Source organism: Podarcis melisellensis (assembly GCF_964234715.1).
Source record: "Podarcis melisellensis genome assembly, chromosome: 1".
Lineage (NCBI taxonomy): Eukaryota > Metazoa > Chordata > Lepidosauria > Squamata > Lacertidae > Podarcis > Podarcis melisellensis.
Genome location: NC_138528.1, coordinates 40,328,272 through 40,351,062, shown reverse-complemented (window position 1 = coordinate 40,351,062; position 22,791 = coordinate 40,328,272). Strand labels below are relative to the sequence as shown.

General features: G+C 42.5%; 1 protein-coding gene across 1 annotated transcript in view; it reads right to left on the bottom strand.

The window, feature by feature from the left end:
* RYR3 (ryanodine receptor 3) overlaps positions 1-22,791 on the bottom strand; it is a 282,690-nt gene that overhangs the window by 199,590 nt on the left and 60,309 nt on the right. The window contains exon 3 of the mRNA XM_081886370.1: positions 10,357-10,464. Within this exon, the coding sequence (XP_081742496.1) occupies positions 10,357-10,464 (108 nt within the window). The remainder of the gene's footprint in view (positions 1-10,356; positions 10,465-22,791) is intronic.

Below are 22,791 nucleotides of genomic sequence, written 5' to 3'. Positions count from 1 at the left end.
TCAGGCCAGGTTCAAGGCATTTGTGTCAACCCACAAAGCCCTAAACAATTTAGGTCCAGTTACTTATGCTCCACCTCGATCAATGAGACCATGTGATGGAGAATTTCTGATGGTTCCTCATGCCCCTGATCTTTGGCTGCTGAACATTTGGTGTGTCAGGCCCTGCCCTGTGGAACTCCCTGCCAGTAGAGGTTCAGCAGGAACCGTCTGTCTCCTTTCAGATGTCTTTTGAAAACTTTTTATGTTGAGATAGGGCTTTACAAAATTTTCCCCCTTTTAACGTATCAGTTTTTATTGATATTTACAGATGTTTTATTTATGTTTTTAACTATGTTTTTATGGATCATTTGTTGATTTTATCCTTATATGTTGTGTGACAACTAATTTTAAATATGTAGACTGCAGTCCTATGCACAAATCTCATTGAAATAAGTGGACTTTACTTCTTAGAAAACATGTTCAGGACTGCATTGCACTAGATATAACAGCTCTCAGAGACTTAAAAATGCCAAAGACCTTTTATTGATAGCTTCAAATGCCGATGATTGTAAAGCGCAAAAGAAAGTTTAGCAAAGGCCCATATTTCATGGCTGATCATTAGTCCTGAGGTTTTATAGCCACAACAAAAAACCACATGGAACAACCAGCATACAGAATGAGCATTGACAGGCAAAAAGTTTCATTTATCACAGGAACAAATGGATTGAGTTTCATGCGATGGCTGAAGATCACAAATGAATTAAGAACGTACCCATTCGGAGAGCTCTCTAGGCTAGCAAAGTTGAAAACAAAATAGTAAATGAAAATTTAGTCTCACAAATGGTGTCTGTGTGTGTGTGGGTGTGTGTGTGGTGTGTGACATATTAAAGCAGAAACTCAAAACAATATTTAGACATATACATATACATATCGAAGGAACGTGTTTTAATATTTAACTAAAATAAGCAATAATGATGGCCACAATCCACCAGGAAGTTCTTGTTGTTAATGATAATAATAAGAAAAGGAGTTATTTAAGATCTAAGTATCATTGCAATAGGGTTTACGCAGGTAGATTGTGTCCACTATATTTAACATTCATTATCTTCAAAAGCTGATGCTTCCAAGAAACCAACTTGTATGCAGCACGCTAAATATAAAATTGAGCTGCAGGGAATAGTAAATTACTGCCATAGTACTGCAGCAGCTTTACATAATCACATTTATGAGACCAAAGAAAGTGGTCAGCATATAAGATAGCTGCTCTTGCGTTTACCAAGAAAACCCATTGGGATATTTTAGTTGGCACATTTACTGTTCTTCTTCCTTGTAGCTTTCCTTACAATGATGCCCTCCAGGTGAATTCTTTATCTCCCCCCCCCACTTGCTTACCAAAAGCATAAAATGTATTAATCAACAGCCTTGAAGTCTTAAAGTGGTCTCTCTCTTTTTTGACAATTAAGTCTATAAATTTGGTATGCTAATCAGGACTCTTATTTACAATAATAAAAGAAGTTCATACACACTCACATCCATAGTTTAAACAAAGCAGCAGCTGCCTACCTCTTGCTGCACCCAGGAATCTGCCCGTTCACACCTGCAAGCACTTCCCCAACACAAAGAAATGTGCCCGATCTTCCCACTAAATATGGACAACTTTACTGAAGAAAAAATATTTATATCATGGGCAATGATCATGCTAGACCATAATGTGTTTAAACATGCCAGCATGGGTTCTTATCCATGTTTTGAAGTTGGTTTGTTTTGCAAATGATCACTGTTAAACCCAGGTCCCCATTTTGGACAAACAAGAAGCCATGGTTTACTAAAATTGAAAGAAAAAGCTTCTGAAGTCTTCCTCCCAGCTGCATGGAAAGAAGAGAGGGGAAGAGGGGTGCATAGGCCTGAGGCTTGCTATGCATCGTGATAAACTATGGTTTGTTGTGAAATGTGTTCAAGGTGGCTTACAGTCAACATATATATATATATATAAATAAATGTAAAAACATTGTGAAACAGTTATTAACAGAACAAGGCAGAACCAAGAGCAGCATGGATAGCAAAAGAGCATGATGTTATTAAATCAAAGACTTGAGAAAAAACAAATGAAAAAAATGCATGTGCCAAGTGTTCTGTGGGGAGCAGGGAATGTGTTCCATGATAATGAGGAGACCACAACAGAGAAGGCCTGGTTCCAAGTTGCCTTGTACCTATCTACATAGAGTTTAAACAAATTTCCTGAAAAGAGTCTGTGATAAATCTCTGTGTCAGGAACAGGGACGGCATGGCCCTTCCCTGTTGGGCTACAACACCCATCATCATTTGCCATGCTGACTGGCACCTGTGGGAGCTGGAAACTTCTGGAATCCAATGTCTGGAGGACCACATGGCCCCTGTTCCTGAACTAAGTGAATAGACAGGTTCATATAGGACCAGGGCATCATTCTCTCTCTCTCTCTCTCTCTCTGTCTCTCTCTCTCTCTCTCTCTCTCTCTCTCTCTCTCTCTCTCTCCATAGAGATTCACAAACCCTCCATGAGAACAGCACTGGCATTTCCTTTTCTATCGCTCATGTCAGAATGCTCCAAGTTACTGTTAGTTTTATATTACAGAGACAGGCAGTGACACTTATGAAGTTATTCCATTTGTGTGCCACTAGAATACATATACAGCTGAAACCTGGAAAATAATTAATTCCAGCATGATTTCGTTAGTGCACCAATATAAACCATGCTAGTAATGTCCCACTCATTGCTCAGCTCAGAGCTTATTCAAATCTTATGAGAAGCAGAAGAGAAAACATTCAGATAAAATACAGGCACTTCCTCACTTGCACACAATCACACACATGCGACTACTGGCACATGGATTGTTTTTGGTGCTGAAAGGGGGCAGGGCAGGAATGGAATGGGACAGAGCGGGGGGGGGGGCAGAACAGGATTCCCCTGTGGTGTATCTCTTTCCACTTTTCTGCTGTAAGAGGCAAAGCAGGAAGATACAGATCTCACCCACAGCTTCCTACCATAGTGGTTAGGAAATTGTGCAGTTCACTGGCACTTCAGCTAGTAGGGAAACTAACACACTTGAGAAGCTCCTACAGCCACTTCACAAAACAGGCAGAAAGGCAAGCTTTAGGACTACGGTCCTATTCACATCTGCTCAGGTGTAAGTCCAATTAAACTCAATAGAGCTCTCTAGAATAGACATGTGTAGGACTGAACCGTAAAGTTCTTGCCTAAATGGTGCCCCTGCCTTTTACAGACCTTTCCCACTCTTCTATCAATGCAACTGGCTCTTCAAACTTTCTTTTGATCCCTGATTATTTCAACAGCTGAGGCTATGCTGCACCAGCAGCACCCTACTGACAACTTCTGGGCCTTTTATAGCTCTATGTCCAGGTACAACAGCTTCCCATCGTATTTGTTCATTGAGAGGAGAAGAGCCACACTTAATGAACCTTCCCCTTGTCATGTGGGGTAATAAATGTGTATGATCTATTACTATGTCAGCTATTAGTGACCCAAGTTCAGTAGAAAAAGAGTGACAGCTGTTATTTCTAGTTTTTGCTTTGCTTTTATTTAAATATCATTTGTCTCACGTGTTATGGTGGCTACACCCAAACTCTACACTGTGAGACATAGACTTTCAATTCAATTGGAATCTTGCTCATCTGGTAAGAACTACCGCACAAAGAAGCCTAGTGTTAAAACACAATCACAACCCATTGAAATGTGGCTCTGGTGAAATCCTGCCATTCATACCTGAAGCATATCATCTGACAAGCAGGGATGAATGGCAGGATTAGCAAGATGTGGAAATGGAGGGATTTAGCACTGGTTAAAATGACACAAAGTATACAAATGGGGTGATAGTGGTTTAAAAGTCCTTTAGATGTAGGATGTGCTTTATAAATTGTCCTATGGCAGATGGCTCCAGATGGCTGTTCACTACCCAGAAGCACCTCTTTACACTATTGACACTTGACGTGTGGGGTTTTAGGACCCAGCTAGTTTCTGTGATTTTAAGCTGTCTTAAACTGTTTTTAATACTGTGTTTTAGTTGCTATAACCGTCCCTAGTATGTTAGGGTGAAAGGTGGGTAATAAGCAGCAACAACAACAACAACATCCATGTGATGTAGTGCAACTTGAGAGACCTAGGGATGTGTACTTCAACAAAGTGCCCCTGAATACAGCTGGACTTATTCCCAGACAGCTGGCCATAGGATGTCAACTATGTTTTTCCCATATATGAGCAGATGGTCCAAACGGACCTAGGCTTGATCCCTAGGCTTGCAAATCCAATGCATGGTGCTTGAAGCTCCTCGCAGGAAGGATGGTATGCAAATAAAACAAATTTTTGAAACATCCATTGATGCAGGTTACACATCTTTAAGCATTCAAACACTGCACCATTCTATCCTGCACACCGTTCAGACATGCCTGCAATTTTTCTAACAGACATATTCCCATCATAAGTAAACAGTACACAACCCAAATAGGATACAGTTGCTCAACTTCCATTTTCCTGCTTAAAAACAATTCCCTCTGGCTTTTCCTGCCCAAAGGAACCCTTACGGTCTACTTGTTATTCCACATTTCTGGCAAATTAATGCACTACTTTTATGTTACTGCTGAAAGAAAGAGGAAAATGTTAAAAGTATATTTAAATAATAATAAGCCCAGAGAAGCATGAAAATTCCCAGTCAAGGGAGGGTCCCCCCTTTTAATCACGAAGCAAGTTGGAATAATTTATCATTTTTTCAAAAAGAAAACTGCTCCCAGTATTTATATTTATGTGTCCTATTTTCTACTTCTGAGGATCCTTGCATTCTAACGCAGGTTTTATCCATCACAACTCTACTTTTCCCTAGCATTGATTTTGACAGGTGCCTTCTAGATGCCCCGTAAGGGGGAAACTGTAGGGACATTTTGCTGCAGGAAAGCTGATTTGCATAATTATAGTGGGGTTTTTTCCATGTTGCTGCAATAGTCAAGAGTTTCTTTATGCTCTGTTTACAGGAAGATGGATCAAAAATTATTCCATGATTAAACATATAAATAAAAAATAAGGGTAAATCAAACAGCTTATGCAGAGAGAACAAAAACAGCTGCATGGGAAATAACAGGCCAGCTCATAAGATAGACAGGCTGGCTTGTCTGGCAGTACAAACAGGCACGAGGAAGCACATTTGGTGTTTTAATTTGTTGCAGCCCTCATGTCAAAAGACTTTAGACAATCAATTCAAGCAACATTCAGTGGCCCAGTTCGAACAGCACCATAAACCATGGTTTAATGTAAACTATACTTCAATGTGAAATGCAAACCAGAGCAGTATCTGTGTGTATGAATGCATAAAACATTTTATCCCAGGATAGTGCCTGTTGCCACTATTAGCTTAACCACACTGGAGCAAAAATGGGAACCCCATCCCAGTTGTTGTGCCAGACCTTTCGCCTTTTAATGCAGGGCGCTGTTGTTGTTGTTGCTGTTGCTGTTGCTGCTGCTGCTGTTGTTGTTTAATCCTGGATTTTTTGGACTTTCCAAGGGTCAGAAAACAACACATTTAAAGGGAGAAAGGTCTGGGGCAACACTGGGATAGGGACAATGCCATGTGGATATGGCCCCATTAAAGGGGAGAGACGCACATATGAAACCACATTCTGCCCTGGTAATAGAGGACTCAAGACATAATAAGGCTTGATCATGCACTGCAATTCCAGAACAACTCTCTGCACATATCTCTGTTGCACTCAGAGCGCTACTGCCAAGCAACTGGGGTTGTTTACTCTAGTGCCATACTCAGTGCCATACTCAGACTATGAGACACATCTAATGCAATATCCAGTATGTACTCATTTGACTGATAAAAGAGCATGTTTCTAGTACTCATGGACAGGCAATTAGGTGGTGTCTTTCATTCAAAAGACTCTTGGACTAAAGAGGATAAGATGGAGGCTTCCATTAGTGAAAGCACAAAATTTAGTCAGTCTCTCCTGCCCTGCTCCTATCCTTACCTATATCCTTTTATTCACCCTTCCTCTTTGTTTTTAGCTTATTTGCAAGTTTTTATCATGACATGAGTGATATTGTCTCATATACAATATTAGTGTTGCTGATTGTGAATGAGTTTTTTAAATTAAAAAATTAGACTGAATTGACATATTAGTCCCAATGTTGACTATATTATTTGAAATTTGTTTAATATAGTCTGTTTGTAGAAAAAATGAATGCATATCCAATAGCTTATTTACTTTAAAGTAATATTCTTACATACAGGTAAATGTGGTGTTTTAATTCTCTATACAGAAACCAAAGCATAAAACTGCATACTTCTTACGTACACTTGTTTAACTGTCCAGCTATCTAACAACTCCCTGTAAAAGCAGAAAAGACAACCTCTGTAAGTCTTTCCTGTTTCTTTCCACTCCAGAGTTTATGCCTCTGTGTATTCATATATCGTATATCGACCTGGCAATTTGCAGTCCTCACTACTAATCAGATGCTCTTCTAAGGTGCCCAACGTACAACTCTTTAAATCAAACTTCAGTTGCGATAAGAGAAAGAGCGCATTTATACGTAAGGTATGAAAACAGAGAATGCAGGTTTTTTGGGTGTTTTTTTTAATGTTCACACTTTGGTCCTATCTTGGAAAAAGAAAGAAAGATGGAATTTAACTGCTTAACCAGGAGGTTGTAATGTTCTCTGGCTTACTCCCAAGCAACTAAGAACAAAACTGAGCATGCTAATGATCCAGTGTTATCAGCGGCTGTGCTGCTCACACAGCAGCTCTCATAATGGGACAAGAGGGAACCAGCATTAGCATAAGACACTGCTGGTCCCCATCCCTGCTGACAACACGGAACCACTGCTATTGTTAGGGCATCACTTGCTTGCTGCCCTTGCTGAAGCACAAGGGAAGCTACATGGCTCTGTCAGGACCAGACAGGGTTAAGAGCTGGAAGAGTTCCTGTTGCTCCATGGAGCATTTGGGGCTCTAGGAGCCAGGATGACTCTGGTAGACATCCCTTAGGAAGTTCACAAGCGGGGTGATGGTTTCCTTGCTGGGTACTGGATACATGCCTTTGCACCATTGTGCATAAGATGGCTAAGTAGGGGAAGGTTGCTCATTGCAGTGAAACAAACACAACCCAGGCGTTTTGGCATGTGCCAAGCCTACATCATGGGCACTGCTTCCACATAGTGTGACCCCACAATGTATGAATAATATGATCTTTTTGGCCTAATGATTATACTTCCTCATAAAGGTAAAGGGGATGACCATTAATTCCAGTCGCGACCGACTCTGGGGTTGCGGCACTCATCTCGCTTTATTGGCCGAGGGAGCCGGCGTACAGCTTCCGGGTCATGTGGCCAGCACGACTAAGCTGCTTCTGGTGAAACCAGAGCAGCGCATGGAAACGGCGTTTACCTTCCAGCCGGAGCGGTACCTATTTATCTACCTGCACTTTGACGTGCTTTCGAACTGCTAGGTGGGCAGGAGCAGGGACCGAGCAACAGGAGCTTACCCCGTCGCGGGGATTCGAACTGCCGACCTTCTGATCGGCAAGTCCTAGGCTCTGTGGTTTAACCCACAGCACCACCCGCGTCCCCATACTTTCTCATGGCAAGGTGCAAATTGGAAGGGAAAGACCCCGTCAATCAGCCCCTCCCACTTAGTTGTATCATTCACATGTGTATCATTTACTTTACCATACCATACTTTCCCATCCTGCTGGCTGCATGTGTGAAGGGGGCAACTTAGTATGTACTAGTTTGATTTATGCCTAAAAACAGTGGTTCTCAAAAGGTGTGGCATGCCACACTGGTGTGGCAGGAGAGGATGGCAAGTGTGGCCGGAAGATTTCAGGATAATCAAAGAAATGTTTAAACATTTCAGTATAGTATAGTATATATATATATATATATATATATATATATATATATATATATATATATATATGCAGGTTTTGGTGTCCTCGGGTGTCTTCCCGTGTAAAAGTTGGGGTGTCTAGGCGACGTTTCGACGAGGTCTCACTCGTCATCTTCAGGCTGGTGCTTTCGGCTTCTTGTTACTGGGACAGAGCAGGATCTCAGTGTTTGAGTTCCTATAAATACTGTTGAGGGGGTGTGGTGTATAGCCTCCAATGTTCTGGGCAGAGAGGAAGTTCCCAGGCTAGTGTGCCTTTTCTTCTTTTGTTCCTTAATTACTTGAGGGATATCTTGAGTGATTTCTTGAGTGATATCCTGAGTACCACTTAGGTGGGTCATTAGGTGTGGATTAGTTGCTAAAGTCTTTGTGTCTTGACCTCTTGAACTTTGTGAAGAGTTTTTCTGAGAAGATGGCTGTACTGCACTTAGTTGTGCTCTGGCTTGGCTTCGTGTATAGGGGCGAGCTGTGGTTTTGTGGCCTGTGTCAGCCAGATCTGTGTAGGGATTGCAGGGGGGTGCAGCATCCGGAGGTGCCACCATGGTTTGGCTACTGGATGGTGTCTGTAATTTATCTGTGGAGAGGGTCTGGGTTTGGGTCTGGTGTGGTTGATTGGTGATGGCGTTCTGTGTGCCTCTGGATCTGGTGTCAGTTTTTGTGGGGAGGGCTAATTTCCAGATGTCTGGCAAGCGGGATGTGTCGTCACGCTTGTTCATGTTGTGAGGGTGTTTCTCTATCTCGATGGCTTCCAATATCCTCAGAAACCCCAAGGATAAAATCCAGTTGGAAAACCAAGGGGTCTATGAAATACCCTGCAAAGTCTGCCCAGCCACGTACATTGGACAAACAAACAGACGAATAAATGCACGTATCGCAGAACACAAGAATGCCGTCAAAAAAGAAGAAAAAACTTCCTCTCTTTTCCAACACATGAAAGAAACAGGACACGAAATTAATTTTGCAGATTCCAAATTGCTCTTTAACATGGAACATCACCACAAGAGAATAATCATGGAAGCCATCGAGATAGAGAAACACCCTCACAACATGAACAAGCGTGATGACACATCCCGCTTGCCAGACATCTGGAAATTAGCCCTCCCCACAAAAACTGACACCAGATCCAGAGGCACACAGAACGCCATCACCAATCAACCACACCAGACCCAAACCCAGACCCTCTCCACAGATAAATTACAGACACCATCCAGTAGCCAAACACTGAGATCCTGCTCTGTCCCAGTAACAAGAAGCCGAAAGCACCAGCCTGAAGATGACGAGTGAGACCTCGTCGAAACGTCGCCTAGACACCCCAACTTTTACACGGGAAGACACCCGAGGACACCAAAACCTGCATTCCTGTACCCGTGAAAATCTACGAAAGCAATATATATATATATATATATATATATATATATATATATATATATATATATGCAGAATATGAATAGATATTTTTTCAAAATGAGAGCAAGAGCACCAAGTGATACTGAGGACAATATTGCTGTGAACAGGGATTCTCAACTCTGACAACCATGAACAGAAAAGAGAAAGGCTTCTTTGTGTTGATGAGTTTGTTTGTTTGTCTCAAATTAGGCCTAATATAAATGAGATCACTCAGCAAAAACAAGCTCACACCTCTCATTGGATTTGTATACATACTTACGGTACATACGTAAGAGGCTCTTTTGTAATTATATTTTGGGAATGATTCATATTCTTATGTAGCTGCATTCTTTTATACTTTCTGGATGCCCCGTGATCACATTATGAAGCAGTTGTGCTCGATGTTATAAATCAATCGCTGCCGGGAGTTGTTTCTTTCCTCCAATGTATTTCTTATCAATTAAAAATTTGATGTGGTGCAAGCAAATTTTTGTTCTGTAAGTCTGTAAGTTTTTCCCCAGAGGGGGAAAAAAACTTCGTGGGGGTGGGAACCTAGAATACTCTGACTCCAGGTCTCTTCTCATTTGAGTGCAAAGTGTTTAACAAAATTTTTTTACTCACGTTTCTGCTCCAGTGATTCCTAATAGAAAGGTAATGCTACCCTGCACATGACCTAAATTCAAAGCAACTTGACTCCCAACACCTTGTGCTAGCTGTACCTCAAAGGATGCTCCTCAGCAGATATTTCCTTCTGGTGGTATAATAATTGGTCTCCGAAGAAGTAAGGATGGATTGGGAGGTTTATTTTTATTTTTAGAAACTGCCTGGAATTTCTTAAGAAGCGGCTGATGCTTTTTTTGCAAGGTGTGGGATGAGAAAATAAAAGACACCCCCCTCCCACACACACACAAACACACAAAAAGGAAGTTTGGCAATATCATATAATTCATTCCGAACAGTCAGTCTTTTGAAAGGTTCCTGGGTCAAGGCAGGAAGGCGAGAAGCAGTTTAATCTTGGATGACTGGCATCCCATGACACCAAAACAAACATCCTTTTACTCACCCCTTCGCTGGAATTGTCTCCTGTATTGGCAAGCATCTCTTGGAGGGCCCTGACAGATAAAGACTGCTCCAGTACAAAGTTACAGATGCAAAGGTCAGGAGGGACATACTGTAAAAATAAAACAAGCAACAAAAATCAGTGCTCTCACCCACATCAGCATTTGCCACAATAGATCTGTGAGTCTTTAAGGTATCTCAAGACCCTTTGCTGTTTCTGCTGTGACAGCCTTGCATGGCTAGCTCCTCTGAAAAGATTTGTGCAAGACTACAGATCATTAAAAAATGAACAGCACTATACACTTCAGTGGTCCCCAAACATTTTGCACATTTCTGCTCTACCCATGACATGTCCATTGCAGGTTATGTTCTCCATTTTTTAACAGTACGTCTTAAAAGCATGGCATGTAAAGCAGGCCCAAGTGAGAAGTGTATAAATGAGGTGTAAGCCAAAGTAATGATTGCTCACTGGAAGGACAGAATGTGAAGCTGAGGCTCCAGTACTTTGGCCACCTCATGAGAAGAGAAGACTCCCTGGAAAAGACCCTGATGTTGGGAAAGATGGAGGGCACAAGGAGAAGGGGGCAACAGAGGACGAGATGGTTGGATAGTGTTTTCGAGGTTACCAGCATGAGTTTGACTAAACTGCAGGAGGCAGTGGAAGAGAGGAGTGCCTGGTGTGCTCTGGTCCATGGGGTCACGAAGAGTCGGACACGACTAAACGACTAAACAACAACAAAGCCAAAGTAAAAGGGTAGAATCAAAGCATTGTAGAGTTGGAAGGTACCCTGAGGATCATTTAATCCAGCCCTCTGCCATGCAGGAATATTCAGCTGTCTCATATGGGAATCGAACCTGAAACCTTGGCAATATCAACAACATGCTCTAACCAACTGAGCTTAGTTATATGTAATTTTAAGTACCAGTCCTAGACAATGTACAATAAAATCAATGAAATGTCTTTTAAATAACATTAAAACATAGATGACAGAACCGTGTGTGTGTGTGTGTGTGTATCACAGCTCAGCAAAATCTGTTTGCAGCCCAAAGCTTTAAAGGAATTCCTTCACTTGCTTGCCATAAAGGTTGGGCCAGGAATGGGAACATGTGGCCCTGCAGATGTTGTTTGTGCAACAGCTCCCAACAGCTGTAACTATTGGCCCTGCTGGCTAGAGCTAATGGGACATCTGGAGAGCCACAGGTCCCCGATCTTTGATTTAGGTGATTTGGAGCGTTGCTCACAAAAGCTCATTGAAGAAGCATTCAAGATTTTGGCTGGAACGGTGCTCTACTGGTGGCTCATAGGAAAACAGGGAGCTGTATTATACAGAAGAAGATCACAGCTACATTTAGCTCAGTAGAGTCTGTGCTGATTGGCAGTGGCTCTCCAGGGCTTGAGACAGGGGGCCTCTCCCAGACCAACCTGGAGGTGCCAGCGATTAAATCTAGAGCTTCTGCATGCAAAGCAATGCTCTGCCACTAAGCTAGACCCTTCCCTCAGCAAATACTTTGCTCGGGAATGCGTTGTTGCGTGTTGAGTCCCACAGTGCCACCCCCCAAAAATTCACACTTCACACTTCAATTTTTGTTTAGGTTTTTGGCATAATTTTGGCCACAACTTTATTTCAATACAAAAAATGTGAGTGGTTGCTTAGGCATTGGTTTGACTATCTGTCCTTGCCCCCCAAGGACAGAGCTGGTCCCTTCCGGACTCCACCGGAAGCCAGCATGGGAAACAAGTATTGGGAGAGAAATGAGGCCGGGAATCAGTCCAACACTTCTCACCCTCATGTTCCGGTGGGGCTTGCACGGCCCAAGTCCGGCACCACGGACAAGGACGAAAGAATGGCAAGCCCCTGGATTCCTTTAACGGAATTCCCTTTCCGCATCATTTGGAGGGATAGGCACTTACCCCTCCAAGAACCAATTAACCAATGCCTAACCGCCAACCTTACAAGTTGTGACGATTTGCTACGCAGTAGGCAAAAACCAAATGGCAACAGCCAATCAGCCATATGGCAAAATTCCTACCAGGCCCCCGCACCAAGGCGAACGACCCCATGACAGGCATAGCAAGGTCAATAGCATCAAAGAACCACCCTATAAAAGGGAGGGGGGCGGGTGATCCGTTGCAAAACAGCCAAGAGGACTTCCCAACGTCTGGCTCCTATATTTATAGATTCTGACCCCTCCTCCGAATTGGCAACACTTAAAATTCCCCAGCAACCCAATTAACCCTTTACAGGTTTGGGTTTTCCAAATTTGCCTAGTCATGACACAGTGGCCTGTTCCCCCAACCGCAACACGTGCTCTCTGTTAGGGAGAACACGCTTTGTTAAAGAGCTGATGACGATACTAATGAATAAAAATATTTCTGATACTATGTCCTATTCTAGCCTTCTTGCTAATTATTTAGATTTGAGGAAATTGTTTTTTGTGGGCAGGGGTCAACTAACGTGTGCTCTAAGTACCATTCATGCAAGGTCACTCAGTCCTTTTAAAACCACAGTGTGGCACCCGAAGTCTAGTTGTTACATACAGCAACTTTTATTTTACAAGAAAAAACAACATTTTTAATAGAGATGTACCAGTATTTTAAAGCCCATCTTGGAACTTTCTTGCAAAGAAAATTAAAAGATGTGAAGGCCTGGGGAAAAGACCATAATATTTTGTTGTTGTTGTTGTTAGGGATTTCCCCCGCCCCAAATTTTTTCCTGTGCCTTCACATTTCTAGCCACTAAGCGACTGATAAAGTTTGCTAAAAAGACGAATGCCATGGAGAGTGTATTACAAACAATGAAGTGTTCGATGTTCCTGGCTGGTAATGGAGTTGCGCTTTTTAGACTGCTACCATTGCACGTATTAATATATAAATAAAACATTTGCTCCTGTAATATATAGGCTGTCGCTGCTCATTACAGTTAAACTATTGAGCAACAAAAATGTTAAATATTCAGTGCTCGCACAGTCGTTCCCTCTTGTTCAATTAACAGTGTTGCTATCTTCGAGATCGACAACACAGAACTCAGCAAAATGCCCTTTTCTCTCTTCATACATTTGGCAGAAGTGATTGCATTACGCAGACCCAACAGTTACTCTGTGAAGGTCACGTTCTAAAAAACCAAAGTTTGATTTAAAATATATCAAAACATAATATTACAAAGGCCATGTCAGCAAACGTTCCCTAATTGTTAATGGGAGACAAGCAGAGGACAAAAGCTTTGAGCAACATGTCCCTATTTTTCATATCCATAGCCAAGGGATTTGCTAGGCTAATTAGGTGACATAATAGGAAAGGAAAAATTCCCTGTGGCTAATTTGATTATAGTGTCTATAACTCTAGTTCTCGTGATTCTTTAATTGTAGCCACATAGATCAAGGTCTTTTCAACCTGCACTCTTAATGCTGCTGACTGGCTTCCCTTTCCAACTCTATCTTTCTCTCAACCCTGTTGGTGTTGAAAACTCATCTGAATTCTCTCATTTATTTCTGATATCCTATAATCAGATATTCCATAAAACCCAAAGCCAACAACAAAATAATACCGGGAAAGCTGGTTAATAGTGAAGGAATTCAAGATGTGGCAATGATCCTACATTTTCACATTAAATCAGTGGATGCTGGTCTACTAAGACAAATGGCACACTGCCCCACCAAGCCCAGTCTGTCCTCAGCCAGTCCCCACCTGCCTGCCTTCTTACAGTCCAAGTGGTAACTCAACATAGAGAACGGAGGCAATAACAAGTACTTAGTTTGGGCCTAAGTCACTGATAGGCCAAGCCAACAAAATGCATTTCAGTAGGGACAAATGTAAGGTTCTACACTTTGGCAGGAACAACCAGCTACAGAAATATAAGATGGGGGACACCTGGCTTGCTTAGCAGTACATGTGGAAAGGATCTAGGGGTCTTAGATCACAAGCTTAAGTGTGATTGTCAAAGAGTGAGCTGGCAGTAAATCACACCGGTCAAAGTTAACCCTTTATTAGCAAAAACACGGTCTTCAGACTTGGCTGAGTGTCTGGCCTAATGAGCACAGAACTCACCCCTGGTAGGTCTTGCCCCATGAATTGGCTGCCAAGACTGGAAGTCCCCAAACCTCTCCTCTCCAGGCTTTTTTCCAAGCAAACAGAGCCTGCCACTACCCTGCCTGATTCTGGGAGAGGGGAGCTTATTGCAGCAGGACGGGGGGGGGGGGACACACCTGTGATTCTTCACCAGGCTGATTCATCTCTGCCTGATGGCCACCCTCCTCCCACTTCCCTGCTTCAGTTTCTGCCTCTGATTCTGGACTTCACTCTGCCACAGACTCCTTCAGCTCACTAAACCCTGTTGCCTCTTCAGCTTCCAACACCTCCTCTTCCCAGTCTTCTCCCTCTGACCACTCATTGTCGTCCCACTACCAATCGCCAGGCTCTGAGCCTTCTTCCCTTGGTGGTTCCTCAGCTGGTTCCTCCCTGCATTCTGTCCATGACAGTGTTGTAGCAGCAGAAAAAGCTAATGCTATCTTAGGCTGCATCAACAGAAGTATAGTGTCCAGATCAAGGGAAGTAATAGTACCACTCTAGTCTGCCTTGGTGAGACCACACCTGGAGTACTGCATCTACTTCTGGGTACCATAATTTCAAAAGAATATTGACAAGCTGGAACGTGTGCAGAGGAGAGTGACCCAGATGATCAGGGGTCTAGAAACCAAGCCTTATGAGGACCAGTTGAGGGAAATGGATATGTTTAGTCTGGTAAAGAGGAGACTGAGATGAGATGAGATAAGATAGCCATCTTCAAATACCTAAAGGGCTGTCACATGGAAGATGGAGCGAGCCTGTTTTCTCCAGCTCCGGAGGGTAGGACCTGAACCAATGGATTCAAGTTACAAGAAAGGAGATTCCAACCAAACATCAGGAAGAACTTTCTGACAGTAGCTGTTCAACAGTGAAACAGACTCCCACAAGAGGTAGTGGACTCTCTTTCCTTGGAGGTTTTTAAGCAGAGGTGGGATGGCCATCGTTTAGTATGGTCTAGTACAGATTGCATTGCAGAGGGTTGGACTAAATCCCCCAGGATCCCTTCCAACTGTACAATTCTATGATTGCACCTGCCTTCTACACTGCTAGTCTCAATAAGATCAGCCACCATTGTACATTATCAAGAACTTCTTGCAAGGTAGAAACACCAGAAGTCTTTTTAAGTGCGGAGGCGTTCATTGCTGTTGAATTTTGACTGACAAATTTAATCTGGTTTATGAGTACTGTATTATTCTGATCTCTCTCCACATCTATATGCTGACTTCAGCTCAGTTCATCTTGGTTTCTCCCTCCACAGCAAAACTCAGCCATTCCCAAGGCACAGAAAGAAAGCAAAGCAATGCAGTGGGTTGCTGCCTTCTAGTCTAGAAAACATTTCTCCCTATTCTTCAACAGATAAGCCTCGTGTGCAGACATTTTGCCTGGTCATCTGTGGCAGGGAGGGATACTCTTTTGGGGGGGGGGTGCTCTGTCCCTCCAGACCTGTTGGGGGCAGGGGGCTCTTGCCACATCTGCCTCCCCTCTGTTGGGACTCTGGAGCAGGTATAGGGTTATTCTTCTGTCATGCTTCAACTACTACTTCTGAATAATATGAACATAATTCCTAGCAAATGGTTTAAAGCATTGTAATATACAATAAGGTTAGAGTTGTTTATCTAACAATCTCAAATGCCTTAAAAATAATCATTGACTTGGTTTTGTAAAGCTGTTGGGCACAATAGACTAAATCAGATGAGAATCTGTTTCATTTAGGCACTTCAATAAGCAAGGATAATGAGATGGTAAGTGAATAATGTTAATTAGCCACCCAGGGTCCTCAATGCAAAACTCTTACATACTGTTGTGAAATAACTTCCAAGTAATTTTGCCCTTTTAAAATGTTATCACCAATTTGGGGAATGATCATTTAAAGCATTATCAAATCAATGTCCACATTTCATTGTGGATTTCTGAGCCTTTAATTTCTCAGCTTTATATCAGCTTCTCTCATTTATTTACCAGCAGCAGCCTGCCAAAGTCACCACTTTTCAGGAAGACATAGTCCACAGCACAAGAACATCCAAAGATACCTGTCTTAACAATGCAGAGGTAGCTATTAAGACTGCTGTAGTGTTCTTACATCACTACTGTAAATTCTCTCTAGTTCATTTAATAATTATAGTTATTCCTAGGAATACTTGATGCTACTAAAAGACTATTCATCTATAAGACACCCAGGGAAAGAGGCCTAAAGCAGCTGCAATGCTTGAGTTTAATTCTAGGATGGAGAAATGGAAATAAAGTTGATAAAAACAGGCTGAATCAGATTAAGGCTGCAATCCTGGGCACTATTAACTGGGAGTAAGACCAATTTAACTCACATTTACTTCTAAGTAAACATGCATAGCTGAGGTTGCAAAAATATAATCAATGGTGGTAGGAAAGGTCTGTACTAGATACCCCTAACACAGACTTGCTCACTCTCTAAGTTTCATTTGAGAAGTGACAAATTCACTGTGTAAAAACTAAGACTGGGAAAACCAAGGTTCAAGCCTCACACAATCATGACCTGGGTGCTCATAGGTAAGTCACTCTTACTCAGCTTAACTTATTTCACAGGAGTGTTGTAAGGATATTATAGAGATGGGAGAACTATGTCTTGACCCCCTTGGTCAGTGTGGTGTGGTGTAGTGGTTAAGAGCGGTGGACTCGTAATCTGGTGAACTGGGTTCGCGTCTCCGCTCCTCCACATGCAGCTGCTGGGTGACCTTGGGCTAGTCACACTTCTTGAAGTCTCTCAGCCTCACTCACCTCACAGAGTGTTTGTTGTGGAGGAGGAAGGGAAAGGAGATTGTTAGCTGCTTTGAGACTCCAGTAGTGATAAAGCGGGATATCATATCCAAACTCCTCCTCCTCCTCCTCTTCTTCTTCTTGGAAAAAAGTCAGGATGCAAATGCAATTTTTTTAAAAAATGTTTCTATAGCAAGTGTTCCTCTTCAGGGTTCCAGCCAGCAAGCTCCTCTTCTTCCAGGATATTCTGTTCCATTTCTTCCCCCCTCCCTTCCCCTCTCCCACTTTCCCAGTATCTCCCAACTAGCCAGTTATTCAGCATTCTGCAGCAGTTGAGCTTGCTCAGTCTTCGTCATACTGTTGGGGTGAAGGTAGTGAACCCTGGGTGTCTCGCACAACTCGGAGACTGCGATGGCATGCAACAATATATTTCGGTAAGGAGGGTGGACTCCTACCTCAGAGAGGAGTTCAGCAATGGAGGAAGCTCCCCACAGAGGATGTGGAATCTCCTTTGTAGAAAAAGTTTCAAAGAACGTCACACAGGCACATCTTAAAAATATTTTAGGTATAATAATTTTTTCATGGCTTTTAGCGGCAGACTACTAAATACTGCATCAAATTTGCCTTCCAGATTACATTTCTGTGCCCTGGTCATGCAGGTTCCAGTGTTGAAAAGAGTCACATCTGGCAATTGCCGCAGGCAACAAATCTTGCTTCAGAAATACATTGGAAGGCCAGTTCTTGTTATTAGTGTGGTAAATAGTGCAGTTGTATTATACTACTGAAATACTGGGCAGCCACCAAGCTGCAGAGCCCAATAGAGCAATGAAGAAAATGGTTTACATTCATCAACTAGTGAAATGTAGAACACATTCTAATTGCAGCGATATAGTTCTCCCATTAATCTTCACAGATAGGTGAGGCAACAAAGTAACCCAGACAGAACAAAATGCAGCATTACAGCTGTTTTACTTAAAGTCAGCTTCTGGCATATTAGAAGTTTGAAGACCATAAAAATTGTATTCACATCTTCGCTTCTATCAATCTAATGAACACTAAGAACAAAACAGCAGCTGTACTTTGCAGGTTCAGAAAATGGGGCAATGAGCACCGTTGCAAAGTACCATGAATGCATAGTAATTATTCTTTAAAACCACCAGGGAAATTTCTTCAGGTTGTGAACAAACAAGATAGAAGACAGTACGTTTGGCAGATTAATTAATTATATGCTATCCACGTAAAGAGCAGAAGGACTACAGCTCCAGCTCCAAAAGTACAGGCAAAATTGAGCTAAGCTCTTTCCATCCCACTAATTTTAGTAAGAACGAGTTAAGTGTGTGCACCCATAACTTTGTCATAGAAATCAACGTGACTTTAAAGGGCTTTGATCAGGCTCTGTTATGGCCATTAAAATTAGCAAGAGCTGCTAAAAATGAATAAGCAGCTACTGTGTGCAGATAATGCTTGATTTGATTGAAGCCATTAGTGTATTAGAAAACTTCAGCAATATGAGCACAATTTTACTAAGTTGTGATTTCTGCTTATTATCTTAATTAGAATTTCATTTGCATTTTCTCTCGGATTCTCAGACTGTAATAAGGAGAGAGAAAGTTTTCTCAGGCATTTGAAGACACAAGACAAGTATGCACCATGCTGGCAGATTCTATTTTAGTTATAAAATTATTTTCTTTATCTCATTCTCACACCTTGAGGCCTAGGCTGGGTGAAGGCACAGTATTTTTTATGTATAAACAGGCAATGAAACAATTACAGACTGTAGATTTGGGTCACAGGAAGTCACACCCTTTTTCTCTTCACAGTCTGTTATATAACTTACATACTTATTACTAACCATTTCCAGCGGAGTGTAAAAAGGCTACAATCATGGAACTCAATGGAACTTACTTCTAAGTAAATCTGTGTAGGGTTATGCAGCAGTTCTCCAAACCAACCCTATCTTCCTCAATACAAAATACAAAAATACATTGTCCTATGTGATAAATTAACAAGTATACCACAATATATTTTAAAAATTGTTGTAGATCAGCACAATGACAATTCCATCTTTCTCAGCATAGGCTATGCAGGAGGGTTTGTTACTCTAGCCCTGTGACTACAGTCTGTGCAGCGGTGGTGGTGGCAGAGCCGTCCTTCCCATTGGGTTTACTGGCGCATTGCGTCAGGGCGCCAGCCTCTCAGGGGCACCCCAGTGAGTGGGGGAGCTGCGTGGCTTTGCCGGTGGCCTCCCCTTTCCCTCCTGCACACCCGCCAGCTGCGCCCCATCAACCATATGGCTGGCGGACATGCAGCTTCCTTCCCAAGCCCCGCGGGAGGAGAGCGGTCGACAACTCTAGGAAACGGGGAGTGGGGCACCGGAGGGATCTTTGCAACACAGGGCTGGATATGCTTAAGACAGCCCTGGGTGTTGGGGAAAGCGTGTTCTCATTAAAAGAGAGCACGTGTTGCGGATGGGGCCAAGCAAAACCCCATTTAGTTGCCAGGCCATAGATGGCTATGGGCCTGAAGCAGATTGGGGGATTTTGTTACTGGGGTAAATTTGATGTTGCCAATTTAGGGGTGGGATCAATGCCTATATATAAGCAAGGTCCACAGCTTTCTCTTTCTCTTTTGCTGTGGACACCGGATCTCCCGCCCGCCCTCGCTTGTTGGGCTTGCGCTTTGACCTTGCTATGCCTGTCATGGGGTCGTTCGCATTGGTGCGGGGCCCAGTAGGAATTTTTCCAATTGGCTGATTAGTGCGTGCCTTTTGGGTTTTGCCTACTGCTTAGCAAATCATCACAACTTGTAAGGTTGGCGGTTAGGCATTGGTTAAAATTGGTTGGTGGAGGGGTATGGATTGGCTGTGCCTGCCCCTCCTATGCTGCTGCTGACGGGTATTCCGTTAAAGGAATTCTGAAGCTTACCATCCCCTTCGTCCAAACCCTGACGGCAGGGTGCGGGCCGCGTAAGCTTCAAGGAACATGCGGTGGTAGCTGAGGGTCTGTTTCGCAGCTCCAGCTGACCCTGATCTTGTTCCTCCGGGACTGACTAGGGAGTCAGTGCTGTCCCCCAAAGGCGGGGGGGGGGAACAGCTAGTCATAACCAATGCCTAAGCAACCACTCTCAATTTGTATGATAATAAAGTTGTGGCCAAAATTATGCCAAAAAACCTTAAACAAAAATTATGTGTGATGTGTGAGTTATTGGGGTAGGGGTTTTGGGGGACCTCAGCACGCAATGGAAAAAAGGAGAGCGGCATTATAGTGAAATGCTGCTGCAGTGGTTAGGCTTTTTGATTCTGCTTGGCAAATAAATCATTACTACTTGGTCACTGCCACCATAGCTATACATGGCACCCCTAGGGGTTAGGTCCTTATAAAGACATGGGATTCAGGAAACAGACCTGGTAACAGATAGATTTTAGATTTTCAAAGACAGGAGAACCAACAATTTGTATTGTTGCAAGCCAACTCTCAGGTTGGTCAGTTGCTCCCTCACCTGGAGAAGCTTCCTGTTCAGACTGTGGTTTCTCTTTGGAGTAGCTGCAATTACAGGCGTCTGGCTCCTGATTCTTGACTCCCAGCTCCTGATTCACAGCTATTTATGGCTCATCTCGGACACAATGGGAGTTGGAGATGTTGTGTACTCAATTCCCTATGTGCCCCCAACCCAGAAGCAATGGTAGTGCTGGCCCCCAGGAGAGTGTTGGTGGATGCCCCTGCCTCCTGTGATCTACAATAAATTATGGCTGGATCAAGTAGATGTTAGAAACTCAGCACCTGGATGCCAATCACAGAAGGGAGTCCAACTCTCATACATCCAGCTGCCAGTCACCTACTCTTGAATAATCATGAAAAAAATATCAAGCGATATGCATGCATATGTAAACCAATCTTCAGTCTAGTTGATGCTGCAGGAACTTTGTACAATGCTAAGGCTAAGCCCATAGGATTTCCTCTTGACAGGCTTTGTGAACACAGATCCCACTGTCTATATTCCAGTGGCAGTACATAGAAATAGGTATCTATATAGCACATTCTGTCTGATTGCAATACAATAAATTTGATTATATTTTATACATTTCTGCTAAATTCTGCAGTAATCATCTTCTTCTTTTAAAGAAAGCACTGGTGCATCTAGATTATGCTTGAATACCATTCAATCGATTCCTGGAACTACAAGTCTCCTAACTTTTTGACTTAGGTACAGTTTATGTTAGCCAAGCCGAAACCACCATTCCAAACTATAAAAAGCACTGGCACAAAACTGTTGAGGAGCAGATATATTGATTCACTGCGTTAGCACTCAACGGAATGACCTAAAAACTATTTATTTATTTTTTACCATTGGGGTTGGTATTTTAATCTATTTAAATGGATCTTATAAGTTAATAAAATGTATTGAATTCTGATATAGAGAGAAAATGATGGTTTATGGCAAAGGTTTCCTCCTAGTAAGAATGTTTCTTTGAGATAATGATTTATTGTTAAGTGAATGGGGAAATTGTGGTTCCATGCCATTTTGCAGAGAGAAAGGGTGCTGTTAGAATAAAAGTTATGTTATGGTTTGTTTTCAACATAGTGTTAACACGAACATTTCATTAGCACAATGATTTCTCCTTGCACAATGAAAAATTCTCTCCTTATCCTTCCCTTGCATCCCCAAATCTGTTCTAGGTGTTCCCCCAATCCTCTGGAGCTGATTTGGAGAGGGCATGGAGGGTGCAGTAGAGGAAGAGGCAGAATCCCATTGTGCAAGCACAACTTACAGTGAACAGGGCTTCTGTTGATGGTGACTGCCACCCTCCCTTTCTAGGAAAAAGCTGGTAAGTTAAAGTAAAAAATCCTATTGCGAGTGGCCTGTTGTCAGTGACTCTTTGTGCTATCTGAATTACCCATTTCCAATACTAAGCCCCCATCATGACACATCCTTGGTCCAACTTGTGCTGTGTTTACAGGCAACTTGAAATATCAAAATCTTATAGATGGACACTTTCTGCTGTTCTGGTAGAAGTCAGCCAAGCAATTTAAAAGTGGGGTAAAATAAACTGAAGGTAATTATTTGCCAGTAAACAGCAAAAAAACCCCAAGCCTCATGGCCTTTCAATGTCCAGCATTTATAAAACGGTTAGTGGTTACACAGACCTCACAATTCTCTAAGCTAGCAGAACAGTGCAATTAATTATTAAAATTCATTTCGGTCATGCAAAATGCAAGCATAAATCTGTCATTCGGGAATAGGTGGTTATGCCACAGTCTGTCACTTTCTTTTGATGTAGCTTTCCTTTCTCATGCAGGCGGAGCAGCGACTCTTATTTTAATAATGAGTCACAGTTGCCAACTTCTTAATGGCAATTTCTATTTAAATAATGTGAATTTTTCCATTCCATCAGGTAGGGGAACAAGGGTGAACAGCTGGATGGGAGTTACATTGTGACAGAGTAACAGAGGCTGCCTAGGTCTTTTCCTGCCCTATGGTCATGACAGCAACTCTGAGGTATAGGAATCTGCCTTTGTGGGTCCCATGTTCCTTAACTCTGTTCAGAGAGTGATGTAAGGAAGAGAAATCTACGGGTTGTTCTGGGAAAGTAGATTGGATTTCTAAATTATTAATTATTATTATTAATTATTATTAATCAATAGATCA